The 13,605-nt window shown below is 42.3% G+C and overlaps 1 protein-coding gene across 1 annotated transcript; it reads left to right on the top strand.

Annotated features, from left to right (window-relative positions):
* Positions 1-3,252: 3,252 nt before the first annotated feature.
* LOC308093426 (uncharacterized protein) lies at positions 3,253-13,322 on the top strand. The gene is made up of 18 exons (XM_080439761.1): positions 3,253-3,913; positions 4,124-4,187; positions 4,281-4,429; positions 4,984-5,111; positions 5,576-5,669; positions 5,838-5,963; positions 6,063-6,150; positions 6,458-6,677; positions 7,554-7,792; positions 9,478-10,043; positions 10,509-10,572; positions 10,673-10,821; positions 11,366-11,493; positions 11,610-11,703; positions 11,839-11,964; positions 12,042-12,129; positions 12,391-12,610; positions 12,985-13,322. Exons 1-18 carry the CDS (start codon positions 3,422-3,424, stop codon positions 13,253-13,255), a joined length of 3,306 nt encoding a protein of 1,101 aa, XP_080295887.1. The 5' UTR covers positions 3,253-3,421; the 3' UTR covers positions 13,256-13,322.
* The last annotated feature ends 283 nt before the right edge of the window (positions 13,323-13,605 follow it).

Genomic DNA, 13,605 nt, shown 5'->3' with positions numbered 1-13,605 from the left:
AGGCGTGTGTGGAAGGCATGGTGTTTCCACTCCACACAATACTGAAGTGTCACCTTTGAGGGAGCACATTTTACACACTGACTGAGTGTGGGAGTGTGAAATTAAAAAGTGTAAAAGATACAGTCAAAGCTCGAAACAAGCCTAAAGTCTTGCACACCGCATTTTTGATGGGTTTTTATTTTTTAAACCCATCCGATAAAAATCTATACACACAAAAACCTGCACATTGAGGCCTATGTGTATCATTCTTTTGATTGCGAAGATTACACAGAACAAAACAAAATTCAGTCATCAAGCAGTATGGATGGTTTTGTGCTCCTCTCACTTGTTGAAAAATAAAAAAAAGTCAATACCCTGTGATGGGATTCACGTAAAGAGCAAGTTTCACCTGCAGGTCCACGCACGCACGCACGCACACACACACACACACACACACACACACACACACACACACACACACACACACACAGAATTTCGGAGGCGTGTGTAACGTAATTGACACAACGTGTGGCTGTATTTATTTTTTAACATGCGATATTTCGGAGAATATGGACTGTCATAAGAACAGTATGCAAGAGCCGGGTGTACCATCGACAAATCATCTTTTCACTGTAGGCCTACTGCAAAAACAGCCAACAATGAGGGATACCAACCTTGCAGAAGCCTTCAGCTGTATGTCCAGAGGCGGACGGAGACCTGTGGATTCGGGCGGATATTTAGGAACTTTTTAACGATAACAAGCTGTGGACTGATTGATTGACTGATTGACTGATTGACGCAGTCATAGGCCATGATGGGCCACTGTTTCCCTATTTTTTAGCAAAACTAAACAATAAAAGCCTGGAGATCGATGCTACTGTTTCCCTGACAGCAGAGTGTAGAAGAGAGAGTAACGTGACGCTTTGATCTCGCCGCAAAGCGGGGCTATAGTTCCAAACTTTGGAACTATCTCTTTGAGATAGACAGAGCACTTCCGCATTCCATTCTTACAATGGGAGTCAACACTAGTGTAAGTGGGTCGGGACCGGTCGGGACCCATTTGTGGGTCACGAGAAAATAAATCTCTTTATTTTTTGTTTAAAAACATTTAAATAAAGAGCAAGATTTTTCATGAATTAGAAACAAATTCAATGATTTTTCTAAAGAATTTCATTAAAAAAAATAAAAAAAATACGTAAATTAGAAAACAAATGTGTAAGAAGTAGTGAAACTAGACGATCTACAAGCTCACAATGCATGGCTTAGGGAGGTGTTGTGAGCTTAATTGTAGATCTGCTATTTTCACTATAGTTTGGGTCCCGGGGAGTCATCAAATGTTTGGGAACCAGTGATATAGGCTATTCTTCAGCAGGCTGACAACCAGCCTAGCTATCCATTCCCAGCACAGAGTGAATGGTACCTCTTACACCAGTAAACAGGCTGACACTCGTTTTAAAAACTCTCAAAATCGCTCACAGTATTCTGTCTTGTTTTTCAAACATCTCTGACACTTATCATTAAGTAGTACTGTCTGTTAAACCAGTGATTCTCAACCTTTTCAGGCCGTGAGCCCCCCCCCCCCCCCCCCCCCAAATAATAATATTTAAACTGGGGACCCACCCTGACAAGCACTTGGAATTGTAGGAGTTGAGTTTAGTTTACATTTAGTTTGACTCGGTTCCACAGATAAATATTGTGAAAATAGCTGATCTCTGAAGCTCTACAAGTAAATTATGCGTTGCAAGGCATTGTGAGCTTGTAGATCAGCTGTTTTCACAATTTCTGCCTCTTTCTTATATTATTTGACAATTTGGCCAAAGTTTGACCAGTTTTTATAGTATAGTTTGTTTATTACTTTTGATGCAGTAATGGTCTTTTTCTTTTCTGCCTTTTTTATTTAGGTATTAAAAAGGTCTTAAAAGTCCCTAAATTGTCACTTTTCTGTCATCTGGGGACCCCCCAAAATCATGGGTTTAGAACCACTGTGTTAAACAAACAACAAAAAAGATTATCTTGCCAGAGGAGAATTTCTCCCCACAGGGATCCAAAATAAAGTCTATATTTAAGTACATTTCATGAAATCAGTTCTGTCTCTCCCTCTATCTGTATGTCCATTGGATTGGACATACAAATGCCAAATTCATAATTTAGGCATTCAACGGACACTCTTAATAGGTTTAGTTCACAGGATTGTAAACAATGTGCCTCCCAAATATGTACCCAATGTAAGGTTATTCCATGCCTCCAACGCCTGTGATATTATTATGATTATAACTATGTGTGTATTTACTGCTTATTTAGGATTATACCAGTGTGGTAGGCCGACATATAAAGGCATGGGAAAATACATACATATATGAAGGTTAATACTGCCTGTTTGGAGTCATTAGCTGAGGCATGCTCTAAGGTCTCATATTGTGAGTCCTTTCACAGAGTTTTGGTAGGTCATAAATTCCATAGGTTCCCCTTATCTCAAGGAGGAAGGATAGAGAGGGAGGCTCAAATGACCTGGGATGAGAGGAGGAGAAAGTCACATGACATGGTAGGTGGTGGCATCTCTTTGTCTCCCTGAGGAAACTTGGGGAGATAATTCAGTTTCTTGGAGTACCTCAACAGATCAGTAGTAAGTAGGAAAGCACTTGATACACGAAGATTAATAGTCATATATGCTGATATGTTTATTGTTTGTGTGAGGATTCATGTCGGTAATATTGTATTATTGTTTCTGTGTTTCAATCTTTCTGTAGGTTTAAAAACTGTCTGACCTGACTGCCAGACCTGGCTAGACTTTGTTAGTAGAATGTGAGCCTACTGGCAAGGTTGTAGTTGACTGAGATAGTAGTTAACTGGCCGCTTAGTAGCACGATTGGCTGCTGGGTGTGTTAATGTATGTATGTTTGTATTTGTGTTAGTAAATAAAAACCATCAAAGACACAGGTTTGAGTAGGTCTGAGTATTATCTACTTCACGCCGATTCAGGGACTCCGGCCTTTTGCGAGGGCCGTAGCCGACCAGTCGCACATGTAGTGTGCTTCGGGTTGGATATTCGTACACCCAATGACTTTTCAAGTGATGTTCCTAACTACTCCACCAGGGGTAGCTCCACAGACTACTAGTAGGCTACTAGTGTCTAAGGTAGAGTCTGAGGAAGTGAGTTTTCAACTCAGTCACTTATTGGAGGACTTTGGCCACAGGGCTTTGTGGGTGAACTTAGTACATATACGTACGCAGACGCAAAGTAATTCCTCCTAATTCTCAAAGGACATCTGACAATCGAAACAGAGGTTAAATGCAGAGACATTTTCAGCAGAGAAAGGGGGAATGCAGAAGGAATTACATGACAGCAGTATAGTGACAAAGCTCTCCAGCACATGGAACTGACTTGAAAAAGAAAGAAAGCCACAGAAGAGAGATAGACAGTAATACAAGTAGAGGGGCCAGAATGTGGAAAGCATTTGTACAAGTGTGTTTCCTGCTGAGCACTGTCAAGGAGCTGAATGGGGTTGAAGGGGAAAATAAAAGCCAGTCTGCTGTAGAACACAGTGGTTTTGAGGGCAAAGTTGTCAACATGCCCACTACTCCAGCATCCTCCAGTAAGTTCTTGGGTCATCTGTTGGTGATTCCTGTGGACGGGAGTCACTGGGTGGACATAAAAGCCGTTGCCCAGGAAATGGGTCGCCGTGGACACAGAGTAACCGTGGTGATGCCCGAGGTATCTCTGCGGCTGGGTCCTGGTAAACACTACACCACTTTGACGTATCCTGTCCCTTATGGGAAGGCGGAATTCGATGCCCTTTTCGCTGGGATTGCAGGAACAATGAACAAACCTTTCATGGAGAAGATAAGTCATATCTCACTCATGATGAGCTTCATGCACACCACTGCAGAAAGCCTGCTGTTTAACACAAGTCTCATCTCACATCTATCACAGCAGGTGAGTGGGTTATTGCCACAGCGAGGTGACTATTCTAAAATAAATGAGTGTCACAGAATGGTGATTGTCACTGAGGCAAAATGTTGGCTTCCGCTGAAAATGATTATATGAAAACTATCAATATCTCATCTGTGTATATGAAACTACCTTGGAATTGTTCCCTGACATACCCCCAACCCCCAAACACCACCACCCCCTCTACTTCTGCAGGGCTTTGATGCTGTTCTAACAAGCCCGATGCTGCCCATCGGTTCTCTGATAGCCAGGAAGTTTGGTGAGTGCTTCTGTGGTGACACAATTGAGATGGTTTCCCTGTACCTCAACCCTCTCTCCCTAAGAATTTATTTTCCATAACGCATTATTTCAGGTCTGCCCGCCATCAATTTACTGAGAGGAATTCCGTGTGGCCTTGATATGAAGTCTGCAGCCTGCCCCGCCCCTCCCTCATATGTTCCTCGGTTCTTCAGTCGATACACAGATAAAATGAACTTCAAGGAGAGAGTTATCAACACTTTGGTGAGCATACACTAAACCTACATGCACTTTCATGCAGGCCACAGTCTTTAAACATAAAAGTAGGCCTTAAAAACAACACAGGCCGTTTTATTGGGTACACTCATTTAGTATTGTGGAGTTATCTGGTACAACAGTTGCCTACATACCATGTGATGCACATAAAGCTTAAGAGACCAACAGCGTACACATATACTCCATGTATCTAAGTGATAAATTGTAATTGCAAGCAATCATAAAGAGATATTCAATTTGAAGTAATGAGTATAATTAAAGTTGTCCCTTTAATTGCCTCAGGCATCAAATACATTTCTGTGGGCCTACTTTTGGCTTTTTAATGAATGTAATTACAAAATATAGTACCCATAATTTTCCTATGCCAGTAAAGCCTGATCAAACTGTGAAAATGAACGAGAATACAGGAAATGACATCTACTCTGTTAAAGTTTCTGGGGGAGGATCCCCTAGATGTTTTTTTTATATGTATTGTAATTATGATTCTTCCAAATACCAGTAATTTAAACAGAAATGTTTAAATTATAATTTTGGTTCAACAGATTAGTTTAATGGAGCCATTGATGTGTCGAATGATGTACTGGCATTATGATCGCATAACTTTTGAGTTCCTGGGAGAAGATATTGGTACAGCTGAGGTTATGAAAGACGCTGCCATCTGGCTCATGAGGTAACATGGAGGAGTCTGTCTGCAGGAGTCTAGGCCGTCTATAACAGTGTTGTGTGTCTTGTCTGTCTGCAAACCGCCGAAACGATCAGTGCCAAATGTCTTGTGCATACTGCCAATAGGCCACAGAAGTACCTCCACTAATTTTATTTCACATTGGTTTTGGAAATATATTAAACATTTTATAGTGGAAGCCAATGGGTCTCAGATCGGGTTAAAACCTTGAGTCATACAGTACATCATAGATATGTCATAGACAACTGATGTCATAGATGACTGACGTAGGCTAGCCACGTGAAGTCCGAGATCCACATTGGGGCCACGCCGTTCCCATGTGGATCCTGAGATCCACGATTCCATTAATTATGTGATAATGGATACAGATTTATTCTTTCTCTCTCTCTCTCTCTGTCATATACACACACACATACATAAACAAAACTTTTTTTTTTGTTCACTGCCTACAGGACTGACTTCACACTGGACCACCCACGCCCTCTCATGCCCAACATGGTGCTGGTGGGAGGGATGAACTGTGACCTGAGGAACCCTCTACCTGAGGTAACCTACCTTTGTGTCTCACAAAGAGAGAGTAATTGAAACAGAGAGAGAGAGAGAGAGAGAGAGAGAGAGAGAGAGAGTGTGTTGAAGAGTAAGGACAAAGTGAGTGAATGATTAGAGAGAGATGCTACTGTCCACCTACTGTACAGTGTGTGTTTGGTTGTGCAGGACCTACAGCCGTGGGTGTCAGGAGCTCATGGTTTCGTGGTGTTCACCCTGGGATCCATGGTGTCATCTCTGCCAGAGGAGATAGCTGTTGTCTTTCTGGAAGCCTTCAGACAAATTCCACAAAAGGTAGAGACACTTATATTGTATAGATATAAAAGTCATGTAACAGGAAAGCCCAAGAATTATTCCAGTATGTCAGACATTAATTGTCCTCTGTATATACAGGTTATATGGCGATACACTGGCCCAGTCCCTGACAACATCCCAGAAAATGTAAAGATGATGAAATGGGTACCACAGAATGACCTACTAGGTACTGTGACACCACTGCAACTCTGGATAGAATGTACAGTCAAATGCAATACTCCCAGACAACCTGACTAAAGTAATGAGCATAGCTGCCATGCAGAGCAACAGTACTTAAATCCATAATATCTATTTTATGATAATGATGTATCATGTAGTAGTCTGTCTGTTCATATGATGTGGTGTTCCCTACTTCTGTGTGTGTGTGTGTGTGTGTGTGTGTGTGTGTGTGTGTGTGTGTGTGTGTGTGTGTGTGTGTGTGTGTGTGTGTGTGTGTGTGTGTGTGTTTGCGTGCGTGCATGTTTGTTTGTTAGCACACCCTGGAGTACGGGCTTTTATCACTCACGCTGGCTCACATGGTCTCTATGAGGGAGTGTGTCATGCTGTTCCCATGGTGATGTTGCCAATCACGGGAGAACAGCCCGACAATGCTCAGCGGATAGCGAGCAGGGGAGTGGGCGTGGTTTTGGACCTAAAAACCGTCACTGTGGAAACCCTCCTTCAAGGACTAAGTGATGTCATCAACAGCACCAGGTGAGGGGTCAAAGGTCACTGAAAAAAATAACCAAAATGGAGATTGATTGTTGAGCAAATGCTATAGAACCATCTGAAAATCACAAAAACATTGTACGGAATAAGTTAGAACAATAGTTAAGAATGAAGTTCAGGTTCCATTTACAGTACCCATGATGCTTTTTGCATCCACAATGGACCACAATAACCTCTCATGCTTTTATCCTTTAGACATACAGTGTACACATATATGTTAATGTATATCCATCCATTCTTGTAAAAGAAACATCAATCAACCTATAAAAACTAATGCTTGAGAGACTTGTAGATTTTAATGTGAATTATACCAAGAATAACGACAGCTACTTTGTATCCACTCCGCTAAACCAGCGTTCAAAGTGGGGTCCGGGAACCCCCAGGGGTCCTTGAGAGGGTTCCAGGGGGTCCCCAGCAAAATGTGTAAATATGGCAACAAAATCTGTTCAAACAGGAGGGCGCACTGCAAACCAGTATTGCTGAGGTGCTGCTGACCTTGTTGCAAAAGTCTAAAAGTGAAGAAAAGGCTGCACACTCATAGCCACGATGCAGAATAATTTATTTATTGAATAATGTATTGATAACCAACGTTTCGACCTGGAATGGTCTTCTTCAGGGATTCTCAAAATCAGTTTAACCACTTGAAATCTATAAGCTATTTGAAAATAGCAGATCTACAAGTTCTACAAGCGTCGTATCGTGGCGCGGTGTGAGCTTGTAGATCTGGTATTTTCAAATAACTCTTGAACAAAATATTTTCAGATGGGGGTCCGCAGGCAAATATATATTAATATGGGTTGTCCTTGACATGAAAGAGTTTGAGAACCAATGCCCTAAACCTATGCATCCGCAATTCTGCAGGTACAAGGAGAACATAGAGAAGCTCTCAGCCCTCCATAAGGATCGTCCAATGAACCCCTCTGAGCTGTCGGTGTACTGGACAGAGTATGTGATGCGGAACAAAGGAGCAGATCACCTCAGACCCGCGGCCCATGATCTCAACTGGTTCCAGTATCACAGCTTGGACATCATTACAGTACTGAGTCTTGTGGTGGTAGTGGCTCTCATGGTGACTGTGTCATGCATGAGACGGTGCCTTAGTAGACTCTTCAGGAAAAAGAAACAAGATTAGCCTTCAGGCAGGACAAGAGGAACTACACCTTCTACTACTTAAAGGACCATACTAGTGTAATTTTTGACGTCTCGCCATTAGCAAAGATAGCCAGGTTCTTCAAAAATGTTTGTGTACATATTGTAAGTGTATGGAGTGCATACTTTTGTAGATCTCAGTACATTTTCAAATGTTATTCACTGCTATTCATGTTGAAACGGTGTGAAAACCGTATTGTGGGGAACGTTTGAGTGATCCCACATGATCAGTCTTGCAATGCCAGGCTATGTAATTCACCCTTTGGAAGGTCTCTCTCTCATACATACACTCTCTCTCTCTCTCTCTCTCTCTCTCTCTCTCTCTCTCTCTCTCTCTCTCTCTCTCTCTCTCTCTCTCTCTCTCTCTCTCTCCTTTCTTCAGACCTCAAATCCAGCACTCTGTGAATAAGTTGTATTTTTTTAATGTTGTGACAAGATATCAACGTCAAAATGACGTCTTCCAGACGTTCTGTGTCCACTGGGGCCATTGAACAATGGAAAAATAAACTTGCGAGTCAAAACATGTACGTACATGATGAGTGTTGATATAATGATGAATCGCAGGATTTAAAGGAATGCAGTGTCACAACTAGTTTGATAATGTATCCAGACAGACAGTCATCAGCCATTCAAGTGAGAGGAAGAGAGAGGTGTTTGGTGTTGACTTTTGTAAATGATTCTTTTCTTTCTTTTAAAATACAAGACAGCCCAGAAACACCACTTAGTGCAGTCGACAGCCAAGAGAGCACCCCAAGTCATGGTACCAAGGTAAACGCTTGCATCCATGCAGGCAATGCCACAGCCACATCATTCTCTTTGTTGACTTTAAATGACTTAAAACATCTTCTGCTCTACACCATGCACTAAGCCCGCGTCGCTACCAGGGGGCCCAAAGTTGGGTCCGCCTGGGGCCCCCAAATCACAAAGTACACCAGTGTGCCCGTCCATATCATTAACCCATTAAACATTTTTGTGGTGGCTATTCAAAAATAGCAGATGTACAAGCTTGCAGCACGGCACAAAGTAACGCACTGTGAGCTTGTATATCTGCTTGTAGAGCTTGTACATCTGCTATTTTTGAACATTTTTGAGAAGTCTTGGAAGTGTGAGAACTACTGATTTAGAAGGCATTTGAAGTCGGCCTCAGGTCTTAATACCAATTGTTCTTTAAACTAATGCTCTATAAATGTGTCAATTCGGATAAAATCTTTCTTTGATTGTTCACCGTTTGTTGTCATGCATTCGTTTTTTTATTAGGAAAACTATACATGGTATCTAATTTCTTGACCTATTGTGTGCAGTTGCCTGTAGTTTTGCAACTGAAGGTGGCAGAGTTTGGCTTTAACTGTGTGCATCAGTCAGAGCAGGACAAGCATGTCATGTCATGCCATCTCATGTCCAGGTCCTGTAGTTCCAGCCTAAAAATAGGTGACAAAAAGTGAGACAAGGAATGAGGAGTGCTAGAGGGGAGGTAGAATCTGGTGAGGTGAGTTTTCCCCTCCCAAGTCACTTGGAAGACTCTGAACACAGGACGTCCGACAATCGACGCAGAGGTTTTTCAGAGAGATTCTCAGCAGAGGAAGGGGGGATGCAGAAGGAATTACATGACAGCAGAAGTTGTGACAAAGCTCTCCAGCACTTGGTACTGACTTGAAAGAAAAAGAGAGGCAAAGAAGAGAGAGAGACAGCAATAAGAATAGAGGGGGCAGAATGTGGAAAGCATTTGTACAAGTGTGTTTCCTGCTGAGCACGGTCAAGGAACTGAATGGGGTTGAAGGGGGAAAGAAAATTCTGTCTGCTTTAAAAAGCGGTGGCCTTGCGCCAAAATTTGTCAACATGCCCGAAACTCCAGCATCCTCCAGAACGTTCTTGGGTCATCTGTTGGTGATTCCTATGGATGGGAGTCATTGGGTGGACATGAAGGCTGTTGCCCAGGAACTGGGTCGTCGTGGACACGGAGTCACTGTGTTGATACCCGAAGTCTCTCTGCGGCTGGGTCCTGGTGAACACTACACCACTTTGACGTATCCTGTCCCTTATGGGCAGGCGGAAGTCGATGCCCTTTTAGGGGGAAATGCGGAAGCAATGAACAAACCTTTCATGGAGAAGATGAAGCGTATTTCACACATGTCTAGCGTCATCCACGAGACAGCACACAGCCTGCTGTTTAACACAACTCTCATGTCATATCTATCAAAGCAGGTGAGTGAGAAGGCCTATGTAGGTCTACAGAGTCATGGATGAATGGCACAATGCTTTAGACCCCTTTGGTATGTGCTTGTGTGTGCTCTATTGCGACAGCCAGGTGACAACTATTCAAAACAAATTGTGCTGTCACAGAATAGTTAATGTCATTGGTGCAAAATTGGCTTCCACTGAAAACAATTAATTCAATACAAACTTTGTATGTCACACATGGCCCTTAAAAACTGTATTTAAATAGATTTTGGTGAACGCCATAGATAGTGGATAGAAGGCAAAGCGCATATAAAAGTTCCCATGAATTATTAAAAACATTATAGGCTATTATGTCACTATCAACATCTCTGTGTATGATTCTATGACTCATATATATATATATATAACTTTTACCTTTGGAATCTGTTCCGACATATGCCCCCCCCCCCCCCCCAACATACACACACACACCACTTCCTCCTCCTGCAGGGCTTTGATGCTGTTCTAACGAACCCTATGCTGCCAACAGGTTCTCTGATAGCCAGGAAGTTGGGTGAGTTCTTCTACAGTATGATGACACACTCTCGAGATGGTTTACCTGTACCTCAGCCCTCTCTCGCTAACAATTTATTTTCCATAATGCATTATTTTAGGTCTGCCCACCATCAATTTACTGAGAGGGATGCCGTGTGGCATGGATATGAAGTCTTCAGCCAGCCCCTCCCCTCCCTCATATGTTCCTCGGTTCTATACTGGATTCACAGATAAAATGAATTTCAAGCAGAGATTTATCAACACTTTGGTGAGCATACTTTACACTGAAACATGCAAATGTACATGAAAACAACACACACAATGACCTAAGTGGGCATTCAAATGCACACTCAAACAATTCAAATTTCAGCAAATGTGACCTTTTAGACTTAGAATTAGGCCTCATGAAGGATTAGTTTAGAGGCAGTGGTCGTTTCTCGTTTTGTAGGGTACACTCATTTAATATTGTGGGGTTGTCCGGTGTAACAGATTATTTCTGACAAGAACACCATGTATTGTACATTGTTAGTAAACTACATACCATAAAGCTCAAGAGCGTGCCAGTTTAATAGAATTAGCTGACATTCTATTGATGGTTGTACCATTCTCCATGCCCAGTCACTTTATTCTTCCCAATTCAACATTCAACAGAACAATAAATAAATGTCATCCTATCTGGCAGCTTTATATATTGTAACATGGTCAGGTGGTCTCATATTGGTCTAAAGAACTGGAATTGAGCATGTTTTATGCTGATTCCGTACTGTGATACCAGTGATTTTAAACATACATTAATTATTTTGGTCCAACAGATTAGCTTCCTGGAGCCATTGTTGTGTCGAGTGATGTACTGGAATTTTGACCAGTTAGCTGTAGAGTTCCTGGGAGAAGAAATTGGTATAGCTGAGATTCTGAAAGACTCTGCCATCTGGCTGATTAGGTAACATGATGTTTTAATATAGTGATAATGGATACAGATTTATTCTCTCTCTATATCTCTCTGTCTCTCTCTCTCTCATAAAAACTCAAAACATGTTTGTGGTTCACTGCATACAGGACTGACTTCACACTGGACCATCCACGCCCTCTCATGCCCAATGTGGTGCTGGTGGGAGGGATGAACTGTGACCTGAGGAACCCTCTACCTGAGGTAAGGCGTATGTTTGTGTCTGAAAAATGGAAGACAAAAAGGTCAACAAATAGAAAGACAGTTGAAGTGGAAGAGCAAAGTGAGTGAATGATTAGAGAGAGATGCTACTCCTACTGTATGTGTTTGGTTGTGCAGGACCTACAGACTTGGGTGTCAGGAGCTGATGGTTTTGTGGTGTTCACCCTCGGCGCCATGGTGGCATCTCTGCCACAGGAGATAACTGCTGTCTTTCTGGAAGCATTCAGACAAATTCCACAGAAGGTAGTGAAACCTACAAAGCAAATAAAACTTGTGTAACAGGAATGCCAGACAGTATTATAATTGTCCTCTGTTTATAGGTTGTATGGCGATGGGTTGGCCAAGTTCCTGACAACGTCCCGGAAAATGTCAAGATGATGAAATGGGTACCACAGAATGACCTACTAGGTACTGTGACATCACTGCAACTCTGGAAGAATGTACTGTCAAATGCAATGCTCCTAGACATCAACCTGACTACAGTAACATAGCTGCCATGCAGAGCAACAGTGCTTATATCTGAGTAATGATATATTATAATAATGATCGATCATCTTGTAGTCTGTTCATATGATGTGGAATGCATGTGTGTGTGTGTGTGTGTGTGTGTGTGTGTGTGTGTGTGTGTGTGTGTGTGTGTGTGTGTGTGTACGCGCATGCATTTGTTAGCACACCCTGGAGTACGGGCTTTTATCACTCACGCTGGCTCACATGGTCTCTATGAGGGAGTGTGTCATGCCGTTCCCATGATGATGTTGCCAATCAGCGCAGAACAGCCTGACAATGCTAATCGGATGGCGAGCAGGGGAGTGGGCGTGGTTTTAGACATACAGACCATCACTGTGGAAACACTCCTCCAGGGACTAAGTGATGTCATCCACAACACCAGGTGAGGGGTCATAGGTCACTGACAATAATACATAAATGTCTTATCACACAGTGATTATTGAGCAAATGCAAAATCACAAAACCTTGAAAAGTGGAACAATAGCTCAGAATGAAACTAAAGAAGCTTGATAGAATTTCAGCTTTTATTATTATTCAAAGGCAATAACGACAGCTGAGTAAAAAAAAAAGCTGAGACAAGATGGCGCCGCCCAGGGCTGCTATGGCAATGACGTGTGTGGTGTTCTGTCTGTATTGAAACACAATCATGCATTGCCAAAACAAATTCCTATGTGTATTACACAATGGTAAATAAAGGAATCTGAATCTGAATCTGAGCTACTTTGTATCCACTCACCTAAACCTATGCATTTGCAGGTACAAGGAGAACATAGAGAAGCTCTCAATCCTTCATAAGGATCGCCCTATACCCTCCTTTGACCTGTCTTTGTACTGGATAGAGTTTGTGATGCGGCACAAAGGAGCAGATCATCTCAGAACGGCAGCCCATCAGCTCAACTGGTTCCAATATCACAGCTTGGACGTTATTACAATACTGAGCCTTGTGGCGATGGTTGTTCTCACGGTGACACTGACATGCATGAGGTGGTGCCTGAGTAGACTCTTAAGGAAAAGGAAGAGAGATTAGTCTGAAGGCGGGAAGAGAAACTGAAACCTTCTACCACTTTAAGCATTGGTTCTCAAACATTTTCATGTCAAGGACCCCCAAATGCATCTGAAAATATTTTCTGCCCGCCCCCCCCCCCCCCCCATACAAGATTTGTATTGTTAAAAAAAAAAAATGTTTGGAATAGCAGATCTACAAGCTCATGTGTCGCATTGCAACACATTGTGAGCTTGTAGATCAAGTTAAAGAGGTTAAACTGATTTTTATGTTATATTAACACATTTTGCTGGGGAACACCTAGAACCAAGGAACCCACTTTGAGAACAACCGACTTTAAGGACAATACTAGTAGTCTAATTTGGACTTCTAGC

The sequence above is a fragment of the Gymnoscopelus braueri genome, assembly GCF_963280865.1.
Source record: "Gymnoscopelus braueri genome assembly, chromosome: 10".
NCBI classification, from domain to species: Eukaryota; Metazoa; Chordata; class Actinopteri; order Myctophiformes; family Myctophidae; genus Gymnoscopelus; species Gymnoscopelus braueri.
This window is presented reverse-complemented; position numbering and strand designations above follow the sequence as displayed.

What these genes read in the sequence shown, in the direction of transcription:
- LOC308093426 (XM_080439761.1), top strand. Translation starts at nt 3,422, where the DNA reads ATGTGGAAAGCATTTGTACAAGTGTGTTTCCTGCTGAGCACTGTCAAG. An exon ending in TCAGACAAATTCCACAAAAG is followed by an intron (nt 5,964 to 6,062) that starts GTAGAGACACTT and finishes CTGTATATACAG; the next exon opens with GTTATATGGCGATACACTGG. An exon ending in ATGCATGAGACGGTGCCTTA is followed by an intron (nt 7,793 to 9,477) that starts GTAGACTCTTCA and finishes AAAGCTCTCCAG; the next exon opens with CACTTGGTACTGACTTGAAA.